Source organism: Dipodomys ordii, unplaced genomic scaffold (assembly GCF_000151885.1).
Source record: "Dipodomys ordii isolate 6190 unplaced genomic scaffold, Dord_2.0 Scaffold117, whole genome shotgun sequence".
Lineage (NCBI taxonomy): Eukaryota > Metazoa > Chordata > Mammalia > Rodentia > Heteromyidae > Dipodomys > Dipodomys ordii.
The window spans coordinates 4,232,158-4,250,278 of record NW_012267333.1 but is presented as its reverse complement, the minus strand read 5'-3'; the positions used below and the strand labels follow the sequence as shown (position 1 = coordinate 4,250,278).

The window sequence follows — 18,121 nt, the reverse complement described above, 5'->3', positions numbered from 1 at the left end:
CCCAGTAATGAAATTTTTAAAATTAATATTCCATAATATAAGCTCTATTGTTTTATTCATTTATAATATGTATTTCTAGTCTCACTAAACTTACATGAAATAAGTTATTTTTTCTTACTATGAATTGTAAGTATCTGTGTACATGTATTTATAATACATCCCTGCATGTACTAAAGATATATTTAGGTACATTTCTAATACACCAATTAAACATATTAACATTATTTTAAGTGGTAATTTTATTTTTTTCTTATCATTAGTAAGAGAAGACTTTCACAACACAAAGGGCGTATTGACATAATTACTATTCTTTTATTAGAACATGATGTTCATCAACATGGAGCTTTTATTATATATATGTCAGTCACTCCACAGCAGTGAAATCTCAGGTCACTATAGGAAAGACAAAAGAAACTACTTTGTGTTTGTTTTCAATGTAGAATACTATACAAAAAATTCAAATGCACAAGCTTCATATCTAAAGTTTATCTTTAAAATTATCCTAAATCATTACCTTCCCTCTCCTGAACACTAAAAAATGAAAAGTCAAAATATGTTAAAGCACGTTGTATTATGATAGACTTAAACAATTCAATCAATAATTAACCAATAATTATGTACTTCTTTAAAGGAAATGATCTTTATTTAAAAAGTTTATTCAAAGCCTCTTTCACATCTTTATTCCTTAGACTGTATATCACAGGATTCAGCATGGGAAACACCACAGTGTAAAATGTAGAAACAATTTTGTCCCTGTCCAAAGAATAACTAGATCGAGGGCGAGCATAGATGTAGAGAATGGAGCCATAGTACAAGGTCACAGAGGTCAGGTGGGAGGAGCAGGTGGAGAAGGCCTTGAGGCGGCCCTGGGTGGAGCGCATCCTCAGGATGGTGGCGATGATGAACAGGTAGGAGGCCAGGATGAACACAATGGGGGCTATGACATTGGACAGCAGGAGGAAGAACAGGACAGCTTGGTAGCTATCTTTCTTGCCACAAGCCAGCTTCACCAAGGGTGGGATGTCACAGAAGAAGTCATCAATTACATTGTCACTACAGAAGTGCAAGGAAAATGTGTCTTTGGTGATGATGACAGAGTTAATAAAGCCGCCAAGGTATGAGGCTGCTACAAAGAATACACATAGCTTTAGAGGCATGGCCTGAGAATACAGCAGGGGCTTTGAGATGGCCACATACCTGTCATAAGCCATGGCTGCCAGCAGGTAACACTCAGTGTAGTCTAGTGCAGCAGAGAAGAAGAACTGAGCCACACAGCCACCAAAGGAGATGCTCTTGTCCTCAGAGACACAGGTGATCAGGATTTCTGGTGTGTAGACAGAAGACAGCCCAAGATCCAGAAAGGAGAGATTTCCAATGAAGAAATACATGGGTGTGTGGAGCCTGGGGTCATTGCATATCAGCACGATGAGGGTGAAATTTCCTGCCATTGTTAATGTGTACACCAGGAGGAACACCACAAACAGGACTCGCTGCTTCACAGGATCTGTGGTGAACCCCAACATGATGAACTCTGTCACTGTGGTATTATACAGCTCCATGGTTGTGGGGAATCTCACCTGAGAGGAGAGACATGAGAATTCGCATGAGATCACTATGCTTAATCAATCAGAACATGTCCAATGAGTACATCTTACAAAATGTCCTCATGGACAATGTTTATTTTCTTCATTAGGAGAATCTAGATCAATGCAAAAGGAGGGATACAATGATAACATGTTACTTGATACGATTGTACATGCAATACATGATTTTATCATTTTATCTATTGAGCTTACTCTTTGATAATAATGACTATAGAAATCTGAGTGCTGGTGACTCTCACCTGCAATCCTAATTACTCAAGAGGCTGAGATCTGAGGACAGCAGTTCAAAGCTAGCCCAGGCAAGAAAGTCTGTGAGACTCTTATTTCCAATTAACCATTAGTTAACCAGCAGTGGTACTGTGGCCAAGGTGGTGAAGTGCTAGCCTTGAGCAAAAGAGTTCAGGGACAGTGCCCAGGCCCTGAGCTCAAGCTCACAACTGAAAATATAACAACAATAATAATATCTATAGAATTCTCCAATGCTATAAAGAATATTTTATGGTTCTCATTATATAGAATACATATAAAACAATTAATTTGACTGAAGTAATCTTGTAAATTAATCCTTGTTTAACATGAATCTAAGACTATTAGAGTATATAATTATGGCTTTGTACATACGAAGGGCACCTTAGAGAAGCATGCTCTTTGAGTATTTTTCCATCCATATCCCTATAGAGATAGAATTACCTTATCTTGGGCCCACACAGATATATTTTGCAGTAAGTAAGCCTATCCAATCTCAAGTTTCCTCAATTCTGAAATAATAAGAAATATATCATATAATTAATGTAAAATATATCATATAATTAATGTAAAATTCACTTTAACCAAGGTATTTAGTATTTGAAAGCTATTTCTTAACCCTCTGCATTGCCGATCATATGAACTTACTAGACATTTAATATGTGCCACTCTACTTAATGCTTTAAAATGTTCATCATGTTGAATTTTTAAAATAATGACATAAAATAATGACATAAATGTGCATATTTTCATTTTCCACATGGACTGTCTAAGCTACAGGAATGATTGTGTCTACCCTGTTGAAGACCACACAATTAAATTTGAATGGGCATTATTCAAACCAGTACTCTCAGGGTCCCAAACCTTCAAATCTGGTTAGAATTACTGTTTTCTAGACAATCTGCAGGGCCTAAGGAAAAGCAAATGGGACTGAGTTAAGTTTGTGGGCATGACATAAGGAAGTCATAATTCAGTGAGAGCATCAAATATTTGTAAAATCTAGGCGCACTTGCCTAGCCCATTCCTTCTTACCACACTGTGTAAGGCACAGGGCTCTCCTGTCTCCTTCCCACTCCATCAAAGCCGATTCTATTGTTTATGTGGAACCTCTAACCTCCTCTCTCTTCCTCTGGCTCTGTAACTCTCTTCCTCTATCTCTGTCTCTCTCTCTGTGTCTATGTCTCTCTGTGTGTCTCTCTGTGTATCTGTCTGTCTGTCTGTCTGTCTGTCTGTCTCTCTCTCTCTCTTTTCCCAGAAACATTAGAAAAAGAACATTGGCTAGTGAGGACTCCAGTACATGTACTCTTTCATGTTAGTACAAAACACAAAGACAATGTCATTTTTATTATAATTATTAATATGCATTTTAAAATTCTAGATCCACAGATTTATACAGGTAAGCTGAACAGATGGGAGTTTTTACACAGGTTAGAGGCTAAAATCAAGGCTTTCAACATTACGATGAAGCTTTTTGAGGGTTACAGTGTATTACAACAACTAATCTCAAATATAGAAATCAGAAGCTGAACGACAGCAACAAAAAAGAAAGCACGGAGCAAAAAGTCCTGTTTTGCTATACGTAGAAAACAGATCATTCCTGCCAGTCTAAGCCCTTCCTCGGCCCTCTCCCCATGAACCCATGCGCTCGCAAATGAACACACGACCTTGCAAAATGCTTTCAAGCTTTTCAGTGCTGCCTACTATTTACCAAACATTCACTGTTTTCTAAGTACAGTGCTTATTACTTAAAGCGAGGTATTTTAGTCATTTTCCACTGTTCTAGGAAATTAATACTATCCTATGTTAAAAGTTTAAAAATAAACATAGCATACAGAGTATCACTTATTGTTATTAGTTAGAAACAAATCTAAATGAAGGAAAAATTAGCATGGGAGAATCAGTTTTTTTTTTTGCTCTATTTTAAACTATGGTTTTAGAAGAAAGCACTAAAGAAATGAAGTGCTGGAGGTCTTATCTTTGTTTCTCAACTTGATCCCATGAGGTTGCTGCATGTAAGGAAACTCAGAGCTTCTGGAAAAAGCCTGGAGACCCCAGAGATCACAGTGGTAAGCAGCAGCAGAGCTGAGCTAGGATCTCAGTGCTTCTAAGGCTACTTTTTTCTGATATAGCTAATTCCTTCAGAGTCTTCTTAGCCATAATATCATTCTTCCTATTTTTTAGAGCTTCTGCTATCAGTCATATTGAAGAGAATAAGGAAATAGTTTCTTTAGCTGGAACCACCTTCCTTACGTTTTTCTTTTCTTTTTGTTCTGTTTGCTTATTTATCTAGTTTTGGGAGTGCACATGGTGCAAAGAAATGATGGGGCAAAGGGTGAATGAATGCAGCATTGTGGACTTGCTGGACACTATGTGGAAAGTGAACTGAACAATTTGTAGGTGGGGACAGGGGGAAAAACTGGGAGAGAGTGAGGGAAGCGGTGACATTGTCCAAAAAGAAATGTACTCTTTTCCTGACTTATGTAACTGGAACCCCTCTGTACATCACCTTCTTCATAACAATAAAAATGCTTTTAAAAATAGAACAGTGGATAATCCAATGAGAGGGAAGAGGGGGTGAAGATCAGACAGCCTCACCCAGAGGCACAATCCAGTTCTCAGGAAAATCATTGCAGAGTGAATTTAGAAAATCTGATTTATCTTCCCTTCACTAATAGCCCATTGAAGTTTAAAACTCAATGTTTACACTACTTTGTTAATTCTGCCCAAAACATTCTTTTATCCAATTTATTGGCTCAACATTATGTCATCTGCACAATGAGGTCTTCCTTGACCATGCTCTGCCACTCTGTGCCTCTTCTTTCTCTACACCCACAGTCTCTAGCCTCTCTCATGGCTTAATCACTGTTTGTGGTTGAAGTTGCTGGCTGTCCTCACCCACGAGGATGCCAACTCAACTAAGACATGTGTGTGTGTGTGTGTGTGTGTGTGTGTGTGTGTGTGTGTGTTATTGTTTTCTCACTGTTCCCTGCCAGTGCTCAACTCTTTGTCTGTCCCCCAAAATGGCACAATTTTGTTTAGGTGCTGAGTGCATGCATGCATGCATGCTAGAACCCTCAAGACACACGTCTTGAGAGGTAGCCAGCCACGGCAGTTACCTCTTTTATAATCCCACATTAGTTTCATTCTGCATTTGTTTATTGTATAAAAGGTCATCCCATGTTTCTTTCCCTAATCAGAAACATTTGGCTAGCTTATGTTTTTCACTGGCAGGTACAAGAAAAGCCAGTGAGAAATGACCATAGAATTCATACTCAGGGTACTGAGAGTTTCAGAAGAAATCCATTGGAGAACAAAGTATATCTGAAAGGAAGAAAATTTCAATTTTACAGGCAAACTTTTGTTCATATTAAAGAATTGATAGGACCCATGCCCCTTCTACATGGGCCACCCACAATGAGATAATCAACAAGCAAACTTGTACGTCCATCTCACCAGTTACCAACTCTTTAAAGACCTCATTCAGTGTTCTTAAGCCTCCACTGCCTCACTTGTAAAGTACCAAAAATGGCATGGGAAAGGCATGGAAAATATTCAAAAAATAACTGCCCTTCAAAAACATAAGGATCAAATGACAGACTGCTAGCCTAGTGGATTCCTGGGGCCTCATCGCCCAGGAACTAAAATGTTCCAGGGAAAGTCATTTCCTTCCAGTAGCCGAAAGTAAGTCAGACATAACTTGTTTTGATGCAACACTGTAAGAAATGTTTCACTGTTGCCTATATTACTGGAAAGACAGCAGTCCAACATCACAGTAGTGAGAAGATAAATGAACGAACACGTGTACACACGAAGACATTTTTGGAAGAGAGATGGGAACGAGACAGCCTTCCATTGAAGTTTAGAGCCATGAGATTTAGAGTCAGAGAGGTTTAGGTAGAATACTGATTCTGACATTTTATAGTTTGGTCACCTTTGCAAAGTAATGTTAGCTACCTGGCAGGCAATTTCCCATGGGGAATATAATGTCCATTTTAAAAACTATTAGAGTTAACAGCAATGTTAAGTCAAAGGATACTAAGAGTCTTGCACATCCAATAAATGACATTAAATGCTGAGCATTTTGTACTATGTTGCTGACTGGGATCATACCATTGTAATGCATTTGGATGTTAGTTTCAGAAGGAGTGAAAAACTGTTAACACTGACCTTTTTATCTTTGCTTTTTTGCATCTGCTATTGAAACTTACATCTCTCTGGTATAAAGAAATATTCCTGATGACTTCAAATTGCTCATAGCCCTGTTCCATGTCTGTTGTCTCTTGACTCAGTTGTTTCTCTTATGCTTGGTTGCATTAAAAATAATTATGACTGGTTGTGGGCTCCCCCATGTCTTGATGACTATATCTTTGCAATAGAAAATGCTTAAACCCATAAAGCAAGCACACACATACACATACACACACAATAAAAGATGACAAGGGTTTTCATGGTATTTTTACATCCAATAAGGAGAAGCATTGGTAAGATTTAATAAAGGAGTTTTATAAAGTATATAGAATTAAGGAGAGATAGAAAAAGAAGGCTTTGCAATTTCTTTCATGTACCAGAATACAAATATCTCCTGAATCCTTACAAGAACAAAACAAAATGTCTTGGTACTTGGTCATTTCTTTTCTTGTGTTTTAAGAACAAAACAAAATTGCAATGAGATGGAGAACATCTGTATCACATGACTTACCAAGTTTTCGGCAAACCCTTCAGTATTTGAAGATTCGAATCAGAAAACCCCAGCACCTTTTATAATAATTATTTCATCCCCAGGGTTTCATCCTCGCAGTTTTGCAGCTTGGGAAATTACAAACAGGCAATTAGAAAAAATGCATTAATAAGATTGGTTTCATTTTATGATAAAATCCAGAAAGGTTTAGCTCAGGAAGTACTATTTTCCTTCGATGGATCCATTTGAATACATGTCTATATTCAGTATTGCTCTACTGAATTCAAGTAAAAATGTATATATCTCTGTGTGAACATATGTATAACCAAATATACACTTGAAGAGTGGTCAGCTCAGGGTTTAAGTATTTTTGTAGGCACTGGATATCTTCTACTTCCTCTATACCAATTGACATCGATTTCTACACTACTTTGTACTCCAAACAATCTATCTGGAAAATTTGTGCAAAGTAATTTTGCCAGGATGGATAGGAATTGAAAAGAAGAAAAAGCTTAAGTCAGAATTTTAATCCCCAAACTCTTTTCCTGTGTGGGCAATGAAGAACCCATTTTTCCCTGGGTGAATGCCAGAGTTCTTCCTACCCGCATTCTCCTCAACAACTCCAAATGAAATCTGTGTCTCCCTCCATCTCTCTCTCTCTCTCTCTCTCTCTCTCTCTCTCTCTCTCTCTCTCTCTCCCTCCCTCCCTCTCTGTCTCTCTCTGTCTCTTTCATTGTCTCTCTCTTTCTATATTTTTCTCTCTCCTGCCATTTTACTTCCCCTCCCTGAAAACTGCTTTATTTCCCATTTCCCTTCAGGCCTGGATGTATTCACACTCTGACACTCTAGACACTAGATTCTAGACAATTCTGCCCCATCTAGTATTCCCATGCTCCATCATTCACATCATCCATTTCTACCTATCCCTCTGACTACATTCTCCTTAAATGGTCCAGAGTGAGTGGGTATCTGTTTCCAGACAGAACTCTGACCAATACAGTATATGGTATTAGGAAAAACTCCAGAATCAAAACCTCATACTGAGTCACTCAGGAGTAGTTGGCTCACATATTTAAAGACTATTCAGCAGAAAGAAATGTACTCATTACCTGATTGATTATGTAACTGTAACCCCTATTGTGTCACTTTTATAATAACAGTAAAATATGTATGTGTTATTAAGTTACCTTGTTATAAAAATGATATAGAGCGGGATTACAATTATATGAGTCAGGTAATGAGTAATTATATTTTTTGTACAGTATCTTCTGTCCCTTTGACTTCAAAACACATTAATATATATTTTTAAAAAGACTCTTCATATATGTCTGCTGCCACTGGGCCTTGAGTGAGGTGTCATGCTGAGCATTTAAATCACCACCAGTGATATCATGAAATAAGATGAAAGTGTAACCTACACTCTAGCCATAATGATATCTACCACAACAACTGGACTTGTTTATTTTAAAGGTTCAAATGTCATACCAGTGCCAGTGGCTCATGCCTGTAATCCTAGCTACTCAGGAGGCTGAGCTCTGAGGATCACAGTTCAAAGCCCAGCCCTAGCAGGAAAATTTTTGAGACTCTTATCTCCAATAAACCACCAGAAAACCAGAAGTGACACTGTGACTCAAATGGTAGAACACTAGCCTTGAGCTGAAGAGCTCAGGGACAGTGCCCAGGCCCCAGAGTTCAAGTCTCATGACCAACAAAAAAAATGCTCATGTATTACTTGAAAAAGAATTTGGAAAAATAAACTGTAGTTTTGAAGGAGGCTGTTGCTAAGAACTGCAGAGAAACAATATCAATTAAATCCTAAAGGTTGATAGTTACTGTGGTTGATTTTGTTGTTGTTAAATCTGATAGGTAGACCATAGATTTTGGGATAAGGGGAAACATTAAGTAGACAAGTTAAGGAGTAACAATAAAAATACTTTTCTGCAGAGGCAAACATGTAATTTGCACACACACACACACACACACACACACACACACACACACACTAGAAGGCATCATCACTACCCTAGACAAAAGTCTTCTAATTACTGAACTAGGGAGTTGTCTTAACTAAGGCAAAACTCTCCAGCACTGAAACCATCACTCCAGCTTGTGAAGAGGATAACAGTAAAATATGACTACCTGGAAGGAAGAAATCCAAGACTTGTTTTCATAGCATATACATTAAGAGCATTCAGATCTCACCAACGTGTATTGAAGGTACACTGGTAACCAGGATTGGGTTTTCAGGTAAATAAAATATGGTATTAATTAAACTCAACTGGTCTCACCCACTGACAATTAGAAAATTCTTCTTGTTTCCTGAATTGCCTATGGTGCCTCAGTAGTGCTAACTGTGTAATAAAGATCACCAGCAGGTTTGCTCATCATATCAGACTCTTCAGTATGTCTTGCTGTCCCTCATCAGGTTTATCAACCCTGCTATGCAACTATTCCTGCCTAATCATTGGAGAATTTTTCATTTTGTTTGACTTCTTTGCAGTTATTATTTATTTCTTCTGCCAATAGGCTACAAATAATATTCATTAATTTAAATTTCTAAATTTCTTCATAGTACTCTACAGGGTATATGTATCACTATATAAATATTTAACTCAAAATGAAGCAATGAGTTTTACCCTTCTGTTGTTTAATATTACTTTCTTTCAATTTTCCATATTATATAGTTTTAAAATATCCTAGATAACCTGGGTATTTCTACAGGTGTATAAATTGAAATTTAAAAAGATGATTCTTTTTTTTTCTTCTTATACTATCACAGCTACATCAACAGGATGCTTTTTATGTTGACTATTCATCTTAATCCTCATAGTTATAGAAGCATCCATGTTTCTAGAATGACAAAAAAAATCAGATGCATGTTATGCAAATTTTAATACTCTAGAATTGAAAATCAATACTCTTTTAAGAATTCCTTTTCTTTTTTGCAAGCATTAGTAGATAGAAATTAAATCCATGTACAAAGAATGTAAACGAAGAATAGCTATGGTTATTTTGTACTGTCTACTTTGACATAAAAAGAATGATTATCTTGGTGGTAAGTGCCATGGATTCAGACAAAAGGCCAAGAATGGCCTACTCACATTCTCTTTTGTGACATTCACAGTCACTGGAAAAACTCATTAGATCAAGAGTAAATGGGCTAAATGATATGCTTAAGGTAGATAGTATGCTAGAACAAAGAGATTAGATGGCAGCAAGATTGATTTAGAGGTACAAGTGATAGCCAAATTATAACATAAATGTCTGTATAAGAATGTACATACTTTCCAATGCAGATAGATATACGTGATAGAGTATATACTATGTATGTAATTATATGTAATATATAAAACTATATTTCATATATTCCATATCTGTAATATATAACTCTATGTAGCTATATGTTACTATATAATTTGTATAGCTTTTCATTACCATATATAACTATATGTAGTTATATTTAATTAAAGTATATGACTATATATAAGTATATATGTTATATAATGATAATTATATATTATGTAATTATATGTTACATATAATTACATATACAATGTATAAAAATTAGAAATTGTACATATGATTATATATTTAATTACACATACATGGAATTTATGTGTATATACATATTTGTCTTGGACTCAAAAGACAACAAGAATTAAAGTTATGACTTTTTCACTAGCAATACATAATTACCTAAAGTTTTTGTTCATCTTACTTAATATTATGCAACTTGTTAAAACACAGTTGTTTAATTGTCCTGTTAGTTCCTCCCAAGCTATGCAGTCCTGAGGGGATTTCAGAAATCAACAAGCTTGGGAATACAGACACTGCCTTAAAAGATTCAGCAATGGCCAAGATTGAATTCCAATGAGATGATGCTCTTCCAGAAAATGTTTAGGTGAGATGCTTACATTTCTATTGCTAGACATTTTATTTGTTCCTTACAATCAGTCCAATAACCCTTTACATGGTAAGTCCTAACAATCACAGGGTCTCTGGAAAAAAAATCTCCATTATTTTCCTTTTGATTTCTAGGTTTCACATACAGAAGTAGAATTTCTGTTCACTAGAGGTAAATGATGAGTAATTCATAATATAGAGAAATACTAGGAAACACTAACTTCACAAACAACTACCAGGAACCAGGAATAAACAAAGCCTTTGCTAATAGCACAGGAAAAATGAAGAAGACAATAAAGTAGCAGGGATTCTTAGGGACACCAGATGTCAAAAAATTTAAAGTTTCTTCAGTATGATATTCTTCCACAAAGTCTAAAAGCAAATAGTGTTTTTAATAGAAGCTTACTCCTAATGTTTAAACAAAATATTGTGTTAACTATTTTTACCTTCAAATACAAAAATATAACCTAAGAAGGTGAACATGCTGACTGCTTAGCATACACTGCCAGGTATTCTGGTTTTCTTGCTGTAATAAGAAAATATAAACTCAGGTCATTAAGCCAGTTTTTGTCAAGGCCCAGAAAGTGTTAAGTGAACCACAAAGATAACATGATTAATCTTTCTTTGTGTGGCCCAGGGTGAATTACAGAGGTTGTTTTCCAAAGTGAGAAAAAGTTTTTAAGTGTCTCACAGGAGCTGGAAACAATAAAAGTTAATGACCTATTGCAGAAAAATAGGAATATGAAAGGAGGGATGAGAGGTTGAGTCGGGTGGAGTGATGCTCTGGAAGATTGCTGCTCAGAGAAAGGGGTGGTGATAAAGAGGAGAGAAGGCTGATGGGACAGTGGCAGCACTGCCTGGGTCAGTGGAAAGACAGGAAACGCCGGTGCAATGTTGTACAAAATAATAAGACCAATGCATTACAACTGGATATAAGGTGAGGTGCTTTACACAACAATACACTAAGAATTTCATCAGTAATACCTCCTTTTATTAATTTTTGGATAATCATGTGAAGAAATTGTTGCCATCTCCTTCATCAGAAACCTGAGATCAGGCGATTTAATTAACTGTTCTTCAATCACACAATTATATGTTATTAGAATCATGATTGAGATGAAAATCAGTTTGTGCTTCATCGATTAAAAATTGGTAGCATTATGGAGCATATCTTTGGTGGGGCGAGGCCTGTGGGGAACAGTACTGAGTCTTAATCCCAGGGCCTGGGTATTATCCCTGAGGTTTATTGTTTTCTCTCCTTCTCCCCGAGAACTATCACTCTACCACATGAACCACGGCTCCATTTCTAGCCGTTTTGGTGATTAATTGGAGATAACCATCTCATGGATTTTCCTGCTGAAGCTGGCTTCAAACCACGCTATTCAGATTTCAGCCTCCTGAGCAAGTAAGATTTCAGGTATGAGCCACCACTGGGGCCTGGCATAGATCACATCTTTATTTTAACTCATTAATCTTCTTACCATTGAAATGAAGGTAAGTGTCCTAGAAATGATCATTAATAATAGTAATAATTATTAAATAATAGCCTGTATGACAGCACTCTCAATGTGATCTACAGGAAACACAGATTATAACCATTGGTGCTGCCTTTATGAACAGAATGTTCTTGGTGCCATTTTCTAACCTGCTAAATTAGAAACACCTGGATATTTTATGTACAAGGAGTTCAAAAAGCAATTGTTATTCTAGTGTTCATGACATTTCAAGTATTGTGCTTTTCTTTGGTTTACAACTTGGCAACCACCCTACAAGAGAAAAATTAACCCCATCTTAAAAGGAAATCAAGGCTTTCTATTGTTGACTAGTAGTTGAGAACTTGTATAATTTTAAGTTACTTGAAAGTCAAATGCCTTCAGCTTTCTCTGGTTTGGTCAGTGGTGACATCTAAGGCATGAAACCTAATTATCATGGACATACAGTGACAGTTTGTTGCAGACATGAAAATTACTTTCTATTCAAACATACTTCATTTGTATACTAAAATATTTGGCAAAAGTAACCATTTTGTTGGATGGTGTCTTCATTTCTTTCTTTTTCCTATATGAGTCTGCAAAGAACACAAATGTCAGGAAATGCCTGAGGACATCAAAGACCATTTTGAGATAGTTTTACATACAATTATGCTAATTGATGCCACCAGGGCATCAGGCCTACTGACTTCACTCTCCTCCAAATCAAGACTGACCATTTGCCGGGCGCTAGTGGCTCACACCTGTAATCCCAGCTACTCAGGAGGCTGAGATCTGAGGATCACAGTTCAAAGCCAGCCCAGGCAGGAAACTCTGTGAGACTCTTATCTCCAATAAAACCACGAGAAAACCAGAAGTGGCGCTGTGGCTCAAGAGGTAGAGCGCTCGCTTTGAGCTGAAGAGTGCAGGGACAGCGCCCAAGCCCAGAGTTCAAGCCTCATGACCAACAACAACAAAAAAAGATTGACCATTTATTTGTTCATTCATTCATTCATTTAATCCATCATTCAGTGGTTGCCAGGTATCTGTTTTAGGGTCTGTACTGTCCTAAGCTTTAGAGACAGTGATATGAGAAAATGGACTAAATTTCTTGTCTCATTGAGTCAACATGATAGTGAGCTTTTCTCTCTTAGATCACAGGGATAGAAGTAAAGGGAGGCCTACACAATTATAGGCAATTGGAATACTTGGTGATATTCTCAAACTATTTTATATTTTTTTATAAAAATCTGAAAGAGATGTTGAACATTTCTTCATGTGTTTATTGGTTATTCTTACTTCTTCAGAGAAGTCTCTCTTTAAAACTTTAGCCCACTTATTGATGGGATTGTTGGGGTATTTTTGAGGATTTGTTTGTGGGAGTTAAAGTTTTTACCTCTAAGTATATTTTAGATATGAGGCCCTTGTCTAGTCAATAGCTATAAATATCTCCCATTCTTTAAGCTATTTTTCTTGCTAGTTATGTATGTCCTTTGCCATGCAGAAGTTCTGAAGTTTAATACAACCCCATTTATCCAGCCTTTCTTTGATTTGTTGTGTTTCTGGATCTTTACTTAGGAAGTTTCTACCTGTGCTAAGGAATAGAAACACAAAGATTTTTTTTCTTGTCCATTTGCAGTTATTTATTTTTTTCTTTCTTTTTCTCCTTTGGTTTATTTCTTGATGTCACTGTTTTTTTATTTCTATAAACTTTGTCTTATATATAAGTTTATGTGATTTGGGGAAGTAAAGAAGAATCACAGAAAAAGCAGGGCAAAGGGAAAATCAATTCAACAGTGATACTCACTAGACACTATGTTGGAAATGAACTTTACAACTTGGGTGGGAGGGGGGTCAAGGTGGTGAAATCGGAGAAAATGAGGGAGGGTACAGTTTGAAAAGAAATGTATTCATTGCCTTACTTATGTAACTGTGACCTCTCCGTATGGAGGGGTCACCTTTACAATAAAATTTAATTTAAAAAATTCTGGAAGTACACACAATGGTTCACAAAGTAAAATGTGAAAGAGTGGAGTAGGGCTGGTTTTTTATCTTTCATAATTTTATTATTAATGTTTTTATTGTGAAAATACCATACAGAGAAGTTACAATTACATGAGCAAGGTAATGAGTACATTTCTTATCAAGCATTGTTGCCTCCTCCTTTGATTCCCCTTACCATCCCTTCCCATCTCCTCCCCCACCCCAGCCCCCACCACCTGCCCCTCCACCCCTTCGCCAAAGTTGTAAAGTTAGTTTTTCAACATAACATCTTGTACATCTCATTGTTGCAATGGGTCCACCTGTATCCCTATTTAAACAATTTGTTTTTCCCTTCCCCTCCCCAAATTATACCAACATCAAATACAGTGAAAACAGGGGTTATACCATGGGGGAGGGACATATAAAGTAACAAAGAAATCATCTTATAAATATGTTAAAATAGATGGTTTCAAGTAACAGACAAGTTCAACAATAAGTATTTTGCTCTAGGGCTGCTTTTCAAGGAGAAGCACATGATGCTTTCAACTCATGCAATTGTCAATGGAAATGGAAACCATATATAGAAACCATACATCTTGTTCAGACAGTTTGAAACACAGACTTATTTCAAGTAGCAGAACAAGCTGATATACTCAGCATTTGCTACTCCGATGTTTTTACATGAATTTACATAATGCCTTCAAATCACACACTTTTTCCAACATGAGAAAAAGAGATATTTCTCCTAAATATAAAAACTGGGTCTTATCTTCATAAGGTCTAAAACAAAGTTCTATCAAATAACGTAAAAAGTTTTTACATTCAACATTTTGCTCCTAATGTACTTGTAAATGAAGAGTAACAGAAGGCTTTCAAGTCAGTCTTACTTGTGAAATCAGAAAAAAAACTATAACTGTCTCTATAAGAAAAACACTGGATCTGTGACTGAAGTTTTGATTATTATAAATATTAGGGGCCCTCCATGCTCTTAATATGTAGTAAACAAGAATGAAAATATCATGTATTCATGTATAGTCTATACAAAAGAGAAAAAAAAACTTATCCCACACATTCTATGTAGAGGCTCAAAGGATATTTATGCCCTGAGAAAGCCATCAGTATTTAAAAGAGTATGACGTCCAGTCCACACTATAAAGTAAATGTGCATTTGCAAAGTTTTTCTGTTTCAAGGAGGAATTTAAACTTTAGGAAGAATTGTCATTAGTCTTTATGAAAGTGTGTCAGATATCATCCACCTTGGTAATAGAAACTTGGCACACTGTCTATATCTTATCTGTTATCAATGCATATATTGATAATGCTACAAGAATTATCTACTTCACTATATGGACATATTTTACCAAGTGAATCATTTCACATGTTGCAATTTACATGTTTTTGTGACAAAACATGCATGGTGATTATAATAGAAATATTTTACTAGGGAGCAGTTTTTACTTTCAGTTTTGCCTTTGTCTCATGGAAATTTGCAGATGTCCATATATATGATTATGGCTGAATTGAATTTACTCTCAACTTTTATCATAGAACTATAAAGGCAAAACTGAAAGAGTTGTATCAAAATGAAGAATTTTTTAGGTGGTACTATAGTTTGAGCTCAAGAACTTTAACTTGGTTTTCTTGCTTGCTAGGCTGTAACTCTACCACTTGAACAAAACGTCTATCCCTAGTTTTGCTTATTATTTTGGAAATGGAGTCTCCTGGATTCTTCTTCCTTTGCTGGCTTGAACTACAACGCTCTGACTCTCATACTCCTGAGTAGCCAGGATTGTATGCATGAGCCACTGGTTTTTGTCTCTAAAATCATGATTTCTCATTTAAATATGACTGAACTCAAACTTGCTATTATAAAATATAATAGCTACTTGGGATAACTGTCATTAGGGATTAGGCCTGTGTTTTAGTTATAGAAACTGGGAAATATCATCAGGCCCTAACTTTTAGAATACTAGGTCATTCCCACAAAAACATGAAAGTCTATTTTTTTATTTTTTGTTTATTATAATTGCATTTTATTTTATTGTAAGGGTGATGTACAAAGGGGTTACAGTTACATAGATAAGATAATAAGTACATTTCTTCTCAAACAATGTTACCCCCTCCCTCAGTTTCTCACACTTTCCCTCCCTCTCAACTCCCCTTCCACCCAAATTGAAAAGTTCATTCCCAACATAGTGTCTTGTGAGTATCACTGTTGTATTGGTTCACATTTGTCCTTTCTCTTACCATGTTGTTATTCTCTTCCCTTGCCAAATCATATAAAACATATTTAAAAGACACAGGGTACCAAAATCAAAAACAGTGACAACAGGGGAAGACCCAAAGAGGAAAAAATGAAAGAACAAAGAGATAACTTCACCCAGAACTTTAAAAAAACAATTTCTTGTGTCCATATCTTGGAGTTCATTTCAATTATTATCATTTTATATAGTCATACATAAATAGTGATTGAGATATTGTGATCCTAGACATATACTAATTATTACAAATTAGGGAAACCATGGAGGAGTCTATGTTTTGGGGGGCCTGGCTTGGCTTACTTCATGTAATATGATTTTTCCCAAGTCTTTCCATTTTCTTACAAATGGGGTGATGTCATTTTTTTCTGCTGGAAACACATAATTCCACTGTATTTTCTTGATCCATTCATGTACTGAGGGACATCTGGGTTGGTTCCATGTCTTTGCTATGGTAAGTAATGCTGCAATAAACATAATTGTGCTGATAGCTTTGTTTGTGGTCTTTTGGGTAAATGCCCAGAAGTGAGATTGCTAGGTCATTGGGAAACTCTATATGTAGCCTTTTGAGGAACCTCCTTATTGATTTCCAGAGTGGTTGAACAATTTACACTCCCACCAACAGTGCAGTAATGTTCCCTTTTGGCCACAGCCCCACCAATATCTGTTGTTATTAGATTTCTTGATAATGGCCATTCTAATTGGGGTCAGATGGAATCTCAATGTTGTTTCATTTTCATTTCTTTATTATTTTAAAGATATTGTCCAGAGGACTTACAGTTACATGAGTAAGGTAATGAGTACATTTCCTGTCAAGCATTGTTGGCCTGGGTTCTGTCCCTGAGCTCTATAGCTCAAGGAAATCACTCTACCAATTGAGCCACACGCTACTTCCTTTCTTTTACGGCCAGAGATGTTGAACATTTCCTCATATATCTATTGGCCATTCTTATTTCCTCTTCAGAGAGGTCCCTCTTTTAGTCTTTAGCTCACTTATTAATGGGGTGGGGTTGTTTCTTTGAGGATTTGTTCTTGGGAGTAAAAATTTTTGAGATGTACATGTATTTTTGATATGGGGCACTTGTATGATATATAGCTAGTTAAGATCTTCTCCCAATCCATGGGCTTTCTATTTATCTTGCAAGCTATATCCTTTACCATACAGAAGCTCTGCAGTTTAATGCAATCCCATTTATCCAGTCTTTCTGTTCATTTTTGTGTTTCTGGATCATTATTTACAATGTTTCAACCTGTACCAAGGAGCACTAGTGTATTGCCTATCCCTTCCTGTAATATTTTCAGGGTATCTGCTCTTACTTGAGGGTCTTTGATCCATTTGGAGTTGATTCTGGTATAGGGTGATATCTAAGGACCTGACTTAAGATTTCTGCACATGTATAGCCAATTCTGCAAGCACTATTTGTTGAAGAGGCTGTCTTTCTTCCATTTGATGATTTTGGCTCCCTTGTCAAAGATTAGATGGCCATAAGGCTGTGGGATTAGCTCTGGGTCTTCATTTATTCCATTAGTCCTCAGGCCTGTTCATATGCCAGTAACAAGCTGTTTTTATAACTATGGCTTTATAATAAAGTGTGATGCTTGGTATGCAGAAGGAAGAATCTCTGGAATGTAAGATACTCTAGCCTTTATAGAGAAAGAACAAACAGATATTCAAAATAAAAACAAGAAACAAGGGAGTGGGTAAAAATGTTCAACAAGAAATGCACGCATTGCCTTACTCATGTAATTTTAAACCCTCTGTACAGGATCTTCACAATAAAATAATTTTTTAATATAAACTCTGTAACACATACAAGAAACAATCAAAAGCTCTAACTTAAGGTGAATAGGTACTAAGGAGAGGCTAGAGAAGGAAGCTAAAGAAATAGGAAATATATTTAACAGAATCCTAGCAGAGAACTTCCTGAATATCCAAAGGAAAGGCCCACTGAGGTCCAATAAGCCTTTGGAATCTCAAAC

General features: G+C 36.3%; 1 protein-coding gene across 1 annotated transcript; it reads right to left on the bottom strand.

Annotated features, from left to right (window-relative positions):
- Nucleotides 1-641: 641 nt before the first annotated feature.
- On the bottom strand, nt 642-1,559 carry LOC105995457 (olfactory receptor 1013). Its single transcript, XM_013029171.1, has one exon. The coding sequence runs from the start codon at nt 1,557-1,559 to the stop codon at nt 642-644; it is 918 nt and encodes a 305-aa protein (XP_012884625.1).
- Between the last annotated feature and the right edge of the window lie 16,562 nt (nt 1,560-18,121).

Coding starts and splice junctions, on each gene's coding strand:
- LOC105995457 (XM_013029171.1), bottom strand. CDS start 1,559: ATGGAGCTGTATAATACCACAGTGACAGAGTTCATCATGTTGGGGTTC.